At 40.8% G+C, this 15,730-nt stretch overlaps 1 protein-coding gene across 5 annotated transcripts in view; it reads right to left on the reverse strand.

The window, feature by feature from the left end:
* Nucleotides 1-14,288, reverse strand: part of CAPN9 (calpain 9) — an 82,867-nt gene extending 68,579 nt beyond the window's left edge. For 2 of the 5 annotated variants that reach the window (XM_078156223.1, XM_078156224.1), the window contains exon 1: nt 13,754-14,288. In XM_078156223.1, coding sequence (XP_078012349.1) covers nt 13,754-14,062 — 309 coding nt within the window. In that variant the 5' untranslated portion in view covers nt 14,063-14,288. Of the gene's footprint in view, nt 1-13,385; nt 13,673-13,753 lie in introns of those variants that run through there. The other 3 variants (XM_078156225.1, XM_078156226.1, XM_021000479.2) reach the window with 3 other exon arrangements.
* Between the last annotated feature and the right edge of the window lie 1,442 nt (nt 14,289-15,730).

Here is a 15,730-nt window from a genome sequence, read left to right on the forward strand (position 1 = left end):
TTACATGTATGTATTCATATCATGCTAATCTTTTGATTAGATATCATGTCAAGTGTAAGAGGGCCAGGCTACCTGTAAGCATCATCTCAAGGGTTCAATAATTTTTTTTCCTTTCAATTATTAATAGCTAACATTTATATAGAGTTTTTGAATATTATCTCACTTGATACTCATAACAACCCAATAAAGAATTCAACCAACATGAAGGTAAACTCATCCTCCTTTATTGTGGTGAGGTACCCTTCTCTGCTCTGAGAACTGCTAGAGTACACATACAAAAAGGCATCTGCTCCAATTAGGAGAGGGAATAAGTAAGCAGAACATATGGGAATGCCAAGCTGTACTCAGGACCTCAAGAGAAAGGTGCTTGATATATGTGGCCCCTTTTGAGAAAAGCATGCAAAAGAAAAATGGCAAAAAATCACAGAACTAGCAGTAGAGCTATGACAGGGAGAAGAAAATCCACATAACTTTTCTCTATTAATATCAGAACAGTAGGCACATCAGGAAAACACATACACCAAAAAGCCAAATCAAACCAAACAAGGCACAGAGCCATTATAGCGAGAAGAAAATCTATGGACTTTGCCTTTACTGCTTGGAAGTCCTCTATTTCATTAGTCATTTTTCCTCTGAAAGATTATATTCAGTTTTGCTGAGTAGGTGATTCTTGGTTGTAATCTTAGGTTCTTTCTGCTCTGGAATATCGTATTCCAAGCTCTTCATTCCTTTAACATGGAAGCTGCTAAATCTTGTGTGATCTTGACTGTGCTTCCATGATATTTGAATTGTTTCTTTCTGGCTGCTTGCAATATTTTCTCCTTCCCCCGGGAGCTCTGGAATTTGTCTGTAATATTCCTGAGAATTTTCATTTGGGGATCTTTTTCAGAAGAGGCTTGGTAAATTCTTTCGATTTCTATTTTACCCTCTGGATAAGGCCCTCTAAGACACTGGGGCAGTTTTCCTCTATAATTTCCCTTCTTCTTCCTTTTTTTTTTTTGCAAAACAATCAGGATTGAGTGACTTGTTCAGGGTAACAGCTAGTAAGTGTCAAGTGTTATTTGAAGTGCTATTTGATGTTTCGAGGGGAATGTTGGGAGAATTCAACTGAGTCCCAGCCTGTACTCTGCCATCTTGGCTCCACTTAGTACTCCCTTTTCTGCTTATGTGAGTCATGTGAACTGTGTATTTCCTAAGGGAAGATAGTAGCTACCAGAAAGGAGAGTTGCTTGGTACCTTCCATAAAAGGAAGGAGAGTTTTCCTGGTGGTCATGGGGCTTGGATATGAGCCCTTTCTATACATTTTGTTGGGTTAAATAAAATCTGTTCTATATTTACTATCTTATTTGAGTGCTTCCAAAGTAAGGAAGAGAAAAATGAGTCATAAATTGACATTCCTGTGGTTTCCCTGAGTAAGAACATGAGCCAGAGAAACTTTATGAGAGGTTCCTTATCCTTGACCCCAAAAGAAAAATTATTCCTGTATCCATTGTGTCTAGGGCCAGATTAGGGTATAGATTACACATAAGTAATTATAAATTATAAAAAAGATAATTAGTAGATTACATGTAAGTTACTGGCATATAAATATAAATATTATACCCATTTTAGAAAGGAAAAAAGTGACCCTTAGAGAGATCAAGCAAACTAATGAGTCATTTAGCTAGGAAGTGCTGAAACTAGAACTTCAAACCAGGTTTCTGACTCAAATCTTGTTCTTTTCACTAGAACACACTAACTCTTTTGACTGAGTCCAAGCCACAACTGATTATGCCTTGCAAAACACAAAAGGCAAAACCTTTATGGACCATTAGGTGATTTTTATGAATCATCCAATGGTTGAGAGATATAACATATTTGCTTCTAGGGACCATTAAGTTTACTTTATGAGTCTTTATATAATTTGTTTAAAGACTCAGTCTTTTTCTATGTTAAACAATCATTTTTAAAGGGTGTATGTTACATCACTTAGTGGTATTTTGAGATGTTGGATGGCATTAATCAATAGATAATTATTGAAAACCACTAAGTACTCAGAGCTCTCCTAGGCCCTGTGTTGATTATAAGGAAATTCAAAGACATTGTTCCTGCCCAAGAGATTACAGTCTGGCTGGCAAGAGGGAGAAGACAGCTTCATGGAAGAGATAGGATGTAAACTGGGTTCTGAAGTTGTGAATGGTAGGATTAGTTTAGATAGAGGGAAAGTGAAGGGAATTCCAATCAGGGAGAACAGCATGAACAAAGATGTGGAAGAATAAGCAGGTATATTTAGATGATATTAAAGAGCATGGTCAGACAACAATGAAAGGTAGATTTGAGGAAGAATGGAAAGTCAGTTTGAATGACTGGGAAATAGCCCAAATAATGTAGGAGAGAGTCAGAGCTCAGTTTAGTCATGACCCTTGTAGATACTAGCTTAGGCAAGTCTCTTAAATTCTCAATGTCACAGGCAACTCTTTTTTTTTTAAATAATATTTTCCCTCAATTACAAGTAAAAACAATTTTTAACATTTGTTGCTTTTTTTTGAGTTTCAAATTCTGTCTTTCCTTCCCCTCACTGTCACAAAGACAGTAAGCAATCTTATATAGGTTATACATGTGCAATCACGTAAAGCATTTCCACTTTATTCATTCACAGCAAGAAAACAAACAAGAAAGGAAGGAAGGAAGGAAGGAAGAAAAGAAGGAAGGAAGGAAAAGTATGCTTCTGTCTGTATTCAGATGATATCAGTTCTTTCTCTGCAGGCAGATGGCATTTTTCCTCATGAGTCCTTTGAGATTGTCTTGGATCATTGTATTACTGAGAACAGCCAAGTCATTCATAGTTCTTCATCATACAATCTTGCTTTTACCAGGTACAATGTTCTCCTGGTTCTACTCACTTCATTTTGTATCAGTTCAGGTAAGTCTTTCTATTTTTTTCTGAAATCACCTTGCTTGTCATTTCTTACAGCACAATGATAATCTGTTGCAATCATATACCACAACTTGTTCAGCCATTCTTCAATTGATGGGCATCCCCACAGGCAACTCTTGAACACTAGAATTTGTGGAACTGTTCCTGATCTGAGTTGATAGAGTTTCCTCATGGGAAGCTCTTTGCACTGGTGATATCACAGATCTGGTTAAAAGCAAAACAACAACCAAAAACTCAGGTGGGAGACCCTTGTTTCTATACATGAAAGCCAAACCCAGAAAAAACATCCAGGGCTCAGCTCTTCTGTGTGGTAAGGAATCTTGGTTAGAAAAATAGCAATTCTGATGTTTGGGGCTAGCCTAAAGATAATCTCTTTGGGCCTCAGTTTTCTCATATACAAAGTGGGGACATTAATTTCTCTTCTAGCTCCAAGTCCTGGTATTATATCAGATTGCATACTAAATGTTTTTCAGGTCAATTTAAATGAAAAGGTTTGGTCCCCCTCTCTCTTTTCTCTGTTTCTATATACACAAACTGACCTTGGATAAGATACTGAGAATGTGGGCATTTTATCTTTCTTTCTCTTCTGAACCTGTTCCTCCATTGGGTCCTTTCTAGTTTTACTGCTTTCTTGTTTACATTGTGAGGAATGTTCCTTGGGGTTGGATCTGGGGTAGGGGAGACCACTCCATAAAATGGACTTGTTTCTTTCCCTGTTCTCCTGTGTCAGCTTCTTCACAGGGCTGTGCTGTGTTTAACAAAGAGGTGGTACTAGAAGGTGCAGCTGGTTCCAGCTCAGCTACTGTGTTTGCTGTTGGGGCACCTACCCAGGTCTTGGTGTGAGCAGCATGCCACTGAGGAGGAGGAGGAGGGGATACTTTTCTCATTGATTATGAGAATAGCAAACTTGCTTGAAAATGCATAGACCATTTATTTTGGAGAAGTTCCAACTGCTTTTCAGTTAATGGGTCCAAACGTTTCGGCCAACTATGAGGCAATTGCACTTTTTGGAAGCACGCACATTTTCCGGGCTATAAGGTTTCATATAGTAATTGCACTTGAGGTGTTTTCTATAATAACTTTGCTTTAGTGCTTTTCAGATTGTGAAGTACGTTCTTCCCAATAACCTTATGAAGTAGGTAAAACAAGTATTATTATTTCCATTTTACAAGTAAAGAAATTGAGGCCCTTAAAGGTTTAGTGGCTTGTCCACCCAGAAAGAAAAGAGGTTAATTATTTGGATGAGCAGTGAAATCATAGTTAGTTTAGGAAAACATCCAGGAGACATCTCCCATAAGAAGGATGATGAGGATTAGTTGGTGAGAAGAGTATGGATATGGAAGGCAGAAAGCCTGTGTTCCAATCTCTGGACCTGCTGCTGCCATATGGCAAAATGGACAGACAGATTGATCTATGGGAAGTCAGTAGACCTGGGTTCAGGTCCTGGCTCTTCCATTTCCAACTTGTACAGCCTAAGGCAAATTATTTCCCCTCTCTCACCTTTAGTTTCCTACTATATAAAAAGATCAGGTTGGACTAATTCATTTCTAAGATCACTTTAAGTCTTGGGACAGTTTGCTGAATTGTTCTAACCTAGCAGTTGCACTTAATTTCATTCATATAGCATTTTCAATGTACAGAGTGCTTTCCTTACTATGACCCTGTGACACAGGTGGCTCAAATATTATTCCCCCCATAAGTGACTTGCAATGCAGGTAGCATTCTTCCAATAAATAACCTGTTGTGCAAAAATATTATTCTTATGACTTGCCCATAATCACACAACTAATAAATAATGGAGCTGGGATTCATATAGGTGGGGCAGTGGACAGAGTATTGGAATTGGAGTCAGGAAGACCCAAATTCACATCCTGACTCAAATACTTATTAGCTGAAAGTTACTTCTCTTGGTCTTAGTTTACTCAGCTGTAAAATGGGGATAATAAATGGCACATACCTTACAGTGTTATTGCAAGGTTTCAATGAGATGTGCATTTTGCAAATCCTAAAAATGCTATTCAAATGCTAGCTATTATTATTATTTAAACACAGGTCTCCTAGTAGGTCCTCAATACATATCTGTTGAATGTGTGACTGAATGTCCTTGAACTAGTGGCTCAGTGCTTCCAAGACTCAGTTTTCTCTCCTCTGTTGTTTGTCCTTTGTTTTCTAAGAGGGCTAATGACATCACAGGGTAATGTCTTGGCTTGTGGGTGAATTGGATTTAAGCGATTTAAGTGACTTGCACAGTCATCAGCCTCATTCTCTCTTCCAGAGCCATTTGAAGTCCAATGGCAAGACAAAAGTCAGGATGACCAGCGCTGGCCTGGGATGCAGTAGATGACCGTAGCATCTTCAACGTCTGACCAAGCTCTAAGTGCTCCACAGCACCATCTTCAGCTGCCTTCGTGGCCATTGGAACAAATTATTCTCATCCACTCATTCCACTGGGGAACTCTTCACACACTTGTGATAGACATCCTTTAACTCACCAACAAGTTTGAGGCCTGTTGGTTACCCTCAACCTGGTTTAGCCCATTTGCTAAGATGGTTTTACTGAGATATGGCCACTAGCTGTGCATGCTACAGCTTTTTGGAGCCACAAGTGAGAGTTGGGCACCAGGTAGACACCAAAAGTGGATGAGCAGCCCCAAAAAGGGCTTGGCAAGCCCTCATGCCAGAGGTGCTAATGCTCCTTGAACTCTCAAGAGAACACATGTCCTACTTGGCTTAAGATAGTAATATGAAAAGCTTTAGAAATGATGTTTTGAAATCAATCAACAAATGGAACTTGATGTTATAACTATTCTTGTTTCCCTAACAAAGTACTCATACTCTGTATCCATTTTATAATCAGTTTTAAAACCCTGTTCCTTTGGGGTGTAGGTGTGTGGGAAGATTACAAAATAGGTGGAGGGTAACAGAAAAGTGACTCAGACCTCCCCTGGATAGAAACTTTCATTGCCCATCAGCATGTCACTTGTCACATTTGCCATCTCCAACCTCAAGAAGCTCCAGTGACAGCCGGGGTATCAGGTCTCAGCTGAAGCATGAGCTTTTTGCCTCAGAGGTAGAAGGGCTCTGGAGAGGAGCAAATGGAGGGGGAAGGCAAATGGCAGTCATGTGCCTTCTGCTAGAGACTAATTGGGAATATGGAGTGTCTGAGTGAAGAGAAAAACTGATCAAAGCCATCATTGGTGATACCTTTGTAGGTTTCCTTTGTGTATTTGGGAATTTTTTGTATGTTGTACCCTATTATGCCCATTAGATCACAAGCTTCTCAAGGACAGAGACTAATGTTCAAAGTCCCTTTAAGCCCCACAATCCATGTTTGACTTTATCAACATTTCCTATGAACAACTAGTTGTGAGCACTTAACACAATTTTTTGTAGATTAACCTGATTTACCTTGAAGTGAAGAAGTCTTATAGGCTCATACAAAGTTAGTATTGGAAAGAACCTTATATATCATGCAATTCAATTCCCTTATTTTGTAATCACAATAATTATTATTATAGCTAGCATTTATATAGTGCTTAGTGATTCTCACAAAAACCTTGGGAGGTGGTTACTATTATTATCATCCCCATTTTACAATTAAGAAAACAGAGACAGACAGAGGTTAAATGTCTTGGCTAAGGTCACGTATCTGATAAGTATCTGAGGGAGGATTTGAACCCAGGTATTCCTGACTCCAGGTCCAATAACTCCTCTATTCATTACATCACTTAGCTGTACAATTGTAGATTTATGGAGTCACCGAATTTGAGAGTTTAAAGGGGTTTTAATGGCCACTTGGTCCAACCCATACCTGAAAGGAATCTTTGATATAACTAACCTGACAAATACTCATTTAGCCTTTGTTTGAAGAAAAGAACCCACTACCGCTCAAGGCATCCCATCCCACTTTTGGATAGCACTAATTGTTTTCAGGTACCTATGTGACACAACTCAACAATAACAGTAGTCATTTGGACACTTTCCCTGACATCATGACTAAATTAACCTCTTTACAACTTCCACAATTTACTCTTTTTGTTTTGTTTTGTTTTTGTTTTTAGGCAATTGGGGCTAAGTGACTTGCCCAGGGTCACACAGCTAGTGAGTGTCAAGTGTTTGGTCTGAGGCCGGATTTGAACTCAGGTCCTCCTGATTTCAAGGCCAGTGCTCTATCCACTGAGCCACCTAGCTGCCCCCACAATTTACTCTTGATTTTGCCCCTTGAGGTCAAAGAGAACAAGTCAAATCCCTCCTCCACCAAAAAAAATGGCAGCTCTTTAAATGCTTGAACAAATCTAACACGTTCTCCACATGACGAGGCTTCATATTAAGCCAGCCATGTCCTCATTGAGTCTTCCCCTTACAGTTGTTGTTCAGTCATTTTTCAGTCATAACCCCATTTGGGGTTTTCTTGGCAGAGATACTGGAGTGATTTCCCATTTACTTCTCTAACTCATTTTACAGATGAGGAAACTGAGGCAAATAGGGTTAATTGATTTGCCATGGGTTATATAGCTAGTAAGTGTCTGAGGCTGGATTCGAACTCATGAAGATGAGTCTTCCTGACTCCAGACTGACTCCTTATCACATTTTATTTTCTACTATTGAAACATGCTTGGTTTTTTTAACCAATATTTATACATAATGAACTCAACAACCTTCACCATCCTAGCTGCCCTCATTTGGACACTTTAGCTAATTTTATGTCCTCCTTAAACCACAGTGCCCAGAACTGAACACAATATTCCAGATGAAGTCAGAGAAGGACTGAGTACAGTGGGACTATCACCTCCTGGTTTCTGGAACTACATCTCTCTTAATGCAGTCCAAGACCACATTAACTTTCTTGGATGCTTTATCACATTGCTGACTTATATTAAACTTGCTGTCCACTAAAACACCCAAATCTTTTTCCAAACAAAAGCTATCTCTTCCCCTACCCTATACCTGTGACATTGATTTTTTTTTTGTAATCCAGACTTTATTGCTATTTAATTTCATATTATTTGATTAAATCCAATGCTCTAACCTGCCAAAATCCTTTTAGATACTGACTCAGTCATGTATTGTGCTAGCTATCTTTCCCAGATTATAAAGCTGAGTCAAAGATAATACAATTATCTGCACATTTGATGAGTAACCATGTAAGCCTTTCACCAAGTCCAATAAAAATGTCAAACAACACAGGGCCAACCACAGATCCCTATGTTAGTCTACTGGAGATCTGCCACATTGTCAATGAACCATTTACAACAACTACTCTTTGAATTTGACCATCCAACAAGCCCTGAATCCATTTGATTGTATTGTCTCTCTTCTCCACAAAAATAGTATGAGATACTTTATAAAATCTAGGTAAGTTACTTCCACAGCATTCCACTCATCTACTAGGTTAGTAAGCTTATCGAAAAAAGGAAAAGAGGTTAGGCATGACCTGGTTTTGATGAAACCATGTAGATTTTTTTTAAATCACTTCTTCCTTTTTTAGTTACTTACCAACCATCTTTTTAAAGAATTTTACCAAGATTTAAAGTCAAACTCACTGGCCTATAGTTTTCAGACTCTGTTGTCTTTTCTTTTCTGAAAATCAGGGCAACATTTACTCTTTACCCTGCTTAAATCTTATAATAACACTCCTGTTGATCATAAATAATAATTGCTAACATTTATCTAACACTTTAAGGTTTTCAAAGTGCTTTACATATATTATCTCTTTGCTCTTTAAAACAGCTTTGTTGAGTAACCATGTAAGCCTTTCTCCAAGTCCAATAAAAATGTCAAACAACACAGGGCCAACCACAGATCCCTATGTTAGTCTACTGGAGATCTGCCACATTGTCAATGAACCATTTACAACAACTGCTCTTTGAATTTGACCGTCCATTACACAAAGGGAGAAACTGAAGCTTATAGAGGTCGTGACTTGCCTAGGGTCTCAGAGCTAGTTAAGCACCTGAGGTAGGATTCAAACTTAGTCCTTCCTGACTTCTATTCCAACACTATCCCCAAAGCCACCTAGTCACCTTTAACAATCTTTCAAATATTGCTGACAATGGCTTAACAATCTCATTTGTCAAATTTTTTCAGGACCTATGGATGTAGTTTACCTGGGCTAGGTGACTTGGATACATCAAGGGCAATGAGGTGTTCTCCTAGCTCCTTATTTATCTTGGGTATTGACTACTTGGAGTTAATGCTGGAGGTTTGTTCCGTCATTTCCAATACAAATGTCACCCTTTTTGTGAAAGAAATCAAGCAAAAGAGGACTAAACATCTCTGCCTTCTCCCTATTGTCAGTTATCATCATCCCATTTACACCAAGTAACACAGATGGGGAGAACAAGGCCCAAAGAGTTGAGGTGACTTGCTTAGGATCACATAACTTGGCAAAACCAGAACATAAACTGAGGTCTTCATGACTTAGCTAATATTCTTTGCTATACCATACTGCCTCTAATTCCCAAACCACATGCATGAAATGGGTTTCCCAAGTCTCTCTATATACAATTCTACTCCTCTTTCTATGAATCAGTATCCACACCCAGGTAACAGCTGTCCTCACAGATCTGGTGTTGGCCAGTGTGGAAGGGAAAAGGCATTTGGGGAAGCACTGGTGGGTGATGACTTGCATGACCCCATCTTTTGGTGCTTCTCTTTTGGACGAGGACCTTTTCTGTACATGAAGGAGTGCTGGAGTACTTTCAAGCTGTGGAGAGTTCTGGGAGAGAGGAGAGCAGATTATGAAAGAACTGTGGAAGTCTTCAACAGAAGCTGAGTGGGAAATGAAAAGAATTAGGTTGCACAGTCTGGGTGGAAGATACTGGGAAGAGAAGTATTGTCATGGTTAGTGGGGGGTGAGATTGAGCCTTTTCTGAAATATTGCTGGGGTGGGGGAGAGGTGGGGCTCCAACTTTCTAGCTATGCCACTGACTGTGAATTAAGCCTGGATATCTAAAAAGCCATATTGTTTAACTTGAGTGGTTTGGGCAACCAAGCCATTTTTCAATATGGCTCTTATGACATGGACACTGAGGTAATTGACCTGATTCTCAGATGATAGGGGGTGAGAAATGACCTTGAGATATATTGCTTATCTGTGTTACCTAGGCTAACATTGTGAGGACAGCTAAAGTAGTCTTTGCAGAGACACCAAAATCTGTTCTGGTCTACACATCTAGGGGCACTCTTAGAGAAGTCATCTGGTCCCGCCTTTATCTGAACCATGACTTCCCTCTACGACATCCCTGTCAAATGTTTGTTGAATTGATATAAAGTGGGTATCATTCAGTCTCTGCTTAAACAACCTCCAAAAGCTTTCCAAAGCTAGGGAACTTACTACCTCTTAAGACAATGCTCTATAGCTTGGACAGATCTAATTGTTAGAAAGTTTCCTTTAAGAATCCAGCCAAGCCTGAAGTGTCCTGATGGTGATATTCGGTATCTTTTGGAGAATCCCATTTTATTCTCTTTTATGCTCATTGTAAATCTGGCAACAATATTTCCTTTCTGGTAGGAGTGGCCTTGTCTCCTCTTGGCTAAGCAAGCTGATGCATGCTCTGTGTATGATCTGTGGTGCCCTCATCAACTCACATTTTGGTTACTGAAATAGCCTGTGGGTGGGTCTACCTGCCTCAAGTCTCTCCCCACTCCTTCAACCACTAAAGTGATTTTTCTGAAACGCAAGTCTGATCGTGCCATTCCCCAACAAACTCCAGTGGCTTCCAATTGCCTCCAGGATCAAACACAAAATGCTCTGTTTGATATTCAAAGCCCTTCATAACCTAGCCCCTTTCCAGTCTTCTTACACCTTATTCCCCACCATTACTCTAATCCAGTAACACTGGCTTCCTGGCTGTTTCAGGAACAAGACACTCCATCTCTGGGCATTCTCTCTGGCCATTCCTCATGCCTGGAACTCTCTTCCTCCCCTACCCTGACTCTTGACCTCCTTGGCTTATCCCACCTCCTACAGGAAGCCTTCCCCAATTCCTCTTAAATCCAGTGCCTTCCTTCTATTAATTAGTTCCTATTTATCTTGTATCTACCTTGCTTCATACATATTTGTTTGATTTGTCATCTCCCCCATTAGGTGGTAAGCTCCTTAAGCACAGGGACTGTCTTTTGCCTCTCTTTCTGTCCCCAGTGCTAAGCATAGTTCTTGGCACATAACAGGCACTTAATAAATGTTTATTAAATTGAATTGAAGTGACTCCATGTTAATACCACATGCATTCAGAATCAAAACACAATTTTAGAGAGTGGCTTTATATATTGCCAGAGGGAAGGGGCCTCAGAAACAAAGCTACTTGGTTTTTATTCCCAGTTCTATTAGAGTGTATAGAAAATCTTTATTGCTGTTTTCCCAGTTAAATAGCCTTTCATGTTTGCACAGTGTTTTATGATTGTATTTAAGTTAGTTCCCTGAATAAATGAAGCCAGAAGGTACATGTGCTTCTTGCACTCATGCACACATGCAGGCACACCCACAGACACACACAGACACACTCATACATGCACAGAGTAAGGCTACAGAAATAATAATTTGTGTTTACTTTGGACCTCTTGCTGAATAGAGCCATCTTAAAAGTCCTTGTGAGGGAAGGATGAAGCAGAATGAAATGAGTGCTGGATTTGGAGTCAAAGGGCATGTGTTCAAGTCCTGACTTCACCTTTGTTGAGTCACTTTGCATCCCCAGGTCTTAGTTTCCCCATCTACAAAATTAGGCGATTAGACTAGGTGACCTGTAAGGTCCCTTCTTGGCCCTAAATCTATGATCCTAAGCTTTTGTTATCTCCATGTTACACCTGAGAATATTGAGGCCCAGAGAAAATAAGCTACATGCCCAACATCACATTACTAGCCTGGCAGGTTGTGAGGCCTTTGGATCGCTGCATGTTTGTTGTCATTGCTGTTCAGTCATTCCTGATGCTTTGTGACCCCATATGGGGTTTTCTTGGCAAAGATACTGGAGTGCTTTGCCATTTCCTTCTCCAGCTCATTTTACAGATGAGGAAACTGAGGCAGACAGGGTTAAGTGACTTGCCCAGGGTCACCAGTTAATAAGTGTCTGAGGCCAGATTTGAACTCAGGTCTTCCTGACTCCAGGCCTGGTGCTCTATCCACTGTGTCACTTAGTTGCTCTACACTGGGTGTAGAAAGTATGAAAATAATCATTGCCACCATCACCAGCTCAAGGTTTTTTTTTTTTTTTGGTTTGTTTTTACTGGGGCTGTGATCTCACGGATGCAGGGGACTGCTGGTAAGGAACTCCCTGTACCAGTCAGATTAGCACTGACTCAGCAATTTGTAGTTGCCCAGGGCACTGGGAGTCTGTGTGATTTGCCAGGATATCACAGGTAGTAAGTAGCATCAGAGGTGGGATATGAACTCGTCTTCCTGCTTCAGAGGCTGCGTCTGTCCATTAGGTCATTCTCTTTCTGTCTCTCTCACTCTCCTTCTCTCTCTCTCTGTCTCTCTGTATTTCTGTCTCTGTCTCTCTTTTTCTCTCTGTCTCTGTCTCTTCATTGGCTGGAAACCCAGAATGGGAAATAACACTGTCATCAGACCCATAGGATCAGAAGGCTTTAGAACTGACAGGGACTATCTATATACATCATTTGGTCCAATCCCATTTTTTGAGATGAGGAAACTGAGGTCCAGAGAAGTCATCTCAGGTTCTTACTAGCTGTGTGACCTTTGACAAGACACTTAACTTCTCAACCTCAGTTTCCTCACCAATAAAATGGGGGTGATAATAGTACCTCCCCTCCTAGGGTTGTTGTGAGGATCAAATGAGACACCAAATAAAATTATATGCAAGCTAGTTATTATAAGGGGAAACCAGGGTGTAATCACCCTGGTAAAGCCAGGGATGGGTTGTGCACCTGACTCATCTCAAAGCAGGTGACCTAAGGCAGATATAGATAGGTTGTCAACAAGAACCACTCCCAAACCAGCACACACCCAAGGGGAGTGAAAAATCAGATCATAAGCAGGAAAAGCCAATCCACTGTTATCTAGAGTGACAGATATTAACATTTCATATCAAGCACCTTCTGTTAGGAGATGTCCCTGGAACTTGGGGCCCATCTTCTTCCAAAGACCCTGAATCCAAGCCCTCATCCTCTGGCTCAGGGATTACTCTGGACCCTTCTCTGCTACAAATTGAAGACAACACAGCCTCTGAACCTCCCCAAGGAATAGGGAAACAGTAGTTCCAGGGAAAAAACTCTCCTGTATTCCCAACAGCAAATACAAGCAGCAGCTGCATTATAATTCTACAGCTCTATTTCTCAGCACTGACCGAAGTATCAGTTTTCCCCCAAACCCTGCGCCCTTTCTACATTTTATTCCATGAAATGAAAAAATCCTCACTATTTTTTTTCTTTCAAATTTTCACCTAGAGGTTAAAGTTTTTCTATTTAAGTTTTTAAAAAATCAACTATTTTTGCTACACATTTGCCTTACCCTTCTCTGGACCACCATAGCTCTTTGCCACACGGTACTCAGCCACAGAGATGGGATAGGCATCTTATGCCCTGGGCTCTTCACCTGTCTGCCCTGCCTTGTAGCTTCCTGTTGACTGTCTTCCTGTCTTCAGATGCAAAGTTTCAGAACCAGGGATGTGGAAGATTTGGCTAAATCACAGCTATCAATGGATCACCTCATGGCCTGCCCTTCTTCCCTGTCGCCATCTCGTCAACTTCGTCACTGTGCTTCAGTAACTCATAGAGAGACTCCCATGTCATGGTTTAATTACCCAGCCACAGAGCTGAGCAATAGCAATCCAGGTATCCTTCGTTCCTTTGCTCTTTCCTCATGCCCTCTGCACTTACCCCTGGACGTTTCCACACGAAAGGAATGGAGGGCCTCTCACTGAAGAAGAGGGAGGAGTTGTTGGCTGGAAAGTCCCCATCTTCAAACAGGATGCCCTTCCGTAGGCACTCCTGCCTCAGCTGTTCGTAGGTCTGGCCTGAGGAGTGGATAGCACGGGAATCCTTGGGGATGGAATGTTCCCGGGGTCCTGGGGCCTGGTAGTGGTAAGGCATGGCCCTTTCAGATACTGCCCTGAAGCTCTCTGCTCCCACAGATAAGGTCTGGAGGCTGGCAATGAATGACAAAGGAGAGGAGGGAGCCAAAAGCATTTGCTCCAAGTCAATGATTAATTAGTGAGCCCAAGAGAAATGTACCTCAAGGCAATGAATGAGCTTGGTCTCTCCTGGCACCCTTCTTTCCGGAGCAGTGGGGTGTGCCCTAGAACAAACTGGAGAGAGTATGTTTGACAGCTCAGGGGACTTCTGCAGTTCTCTAAATTCCTTCTGTAGCTAGCCTAACATAGCAGGCAGAGAGGCAGCACCCTTCTGCTTAATGGACTTATGTGGCAGAGAAAGTAATATTTGCTTGATGGGAGGAGGAGAGCAGAAAGCCAAGTCCATACAGGAACTGGTAAAGTGAGTTATTTTCTCGTAATATTGGTGGAGTGAGAATGGTCTGGGATGTGCCCCTTACTTGAGTGATAATGTCTTTTAGATCATAGAATCTTATGTCGGGGACATTCTCATTGGGTATTACATACCTTATAATCCTACTTGATGCTCAGCAGGTGTTTATCCCAGTGTGAACTCTCATTGGATAGGGACACTTTAAAAATTCATATTTTTTAAAAATTTTGAGTTCCAAATTCTCTCCCTCCTTTCAGGCTATCTCTCACCAATTAAGAAGGCAAGCAAAATGATTTCCATTATATATGTGAAATCATGAAAAACATATTTCCTGATTTGCCATGTTGCTAAAAAAAAAGCAAGAAAAATAAAGTGAAAAAAGTATGCTTCAACCTGCACTCAGAGTTCATCAGTTCTCTCTCTGGAGATGGATAGCACTTTTCATCATTAGTCCTTTGGAATTATCTGGGATCATTATATTGGTCAGAGCAGCTGTCTTTCACAGTTAATCATCATTACAATATTGTTGTTACTGTGTACAATGTTCTCCTTGTTCTACTCACCTCACTTTGCGTCAATTCATATAAGTCTTGCCAGGTTTTTCTGAAAGCAGCTCCTTTGTCATTTCTTATAACACCTCACAATCATGAACCACAACTTGCCATCCCCCAGTTGACAGGCATCCCTACAGAAACATTTCTAACACGCCTGGTGAGGAAAAAGCTATGAATACTTGTGAGCAAGATGAAAAGCAGGATGTTCCAAGTGGAACAAGTCTCTTCCAATGAAGAGACTTGAAATAGAAGGAAGAGAGAAGAGGAAAATGAATGTAGCTGTAGGCTACCCACAGCTGAATTTAACTCCTGTTTCTGCTAACAGGCATCACCTTAGAGTCATAACCAAGGTAGTGTGACAGGATATTTGTCTAGGATGTCTGAAATTTAGAGGATTCTGGCAGTACTTATGCTCCATTAGAAATTAAACAATTAGTAAGTTAGGTTGGTACCTCGCATGTAGGGTGCATGCTTTCTTTCTGAGCATCATTGACTCACTGTAACTATACCTCACAGTGATCTGTCAGCTGTGTGCCACAGCACTTATCTGTGGTACAATCTCTCCCACTCCCTAGCCTGGACCCTGGGCTGTCTCCTCTAACAGTTCCATCGTCTCTGCTAAAGCCCACCAATGAAACATTTTTATCATATCCTAGGGTCAAATGAGATAACCACTGCCCTGCCTTCCACCATAGCTTCCTATCTGATTCTTCTCTCAGCTTTCTCCTGAGGATTGTGAGATCAAAGTATCATCATAGCATGGGGGCATGGGCCACGGCCTTCTAGGTCCTCAAGTGCAGCCTTTTGACTGAGTCCC

The sequence above is a fragment of the Phascolarctos cinereus genome, unplaced genomic scaffold (assembly GCF_003287225.1).
Source record: "Phascolarctos cinereus isolate Bilbo 61053 unplaced genomic scaffold, phaCin_HiC Scaffold_5;HRSCAF=322, whole genome shotgun sequence".
Lineage (NCBI taxonomy): Eukaryota > Metazoa > Chordata > Mammalia > Diprotodontia > Phascolarctidae > Phascolarctos > Phascolarctos cinereus.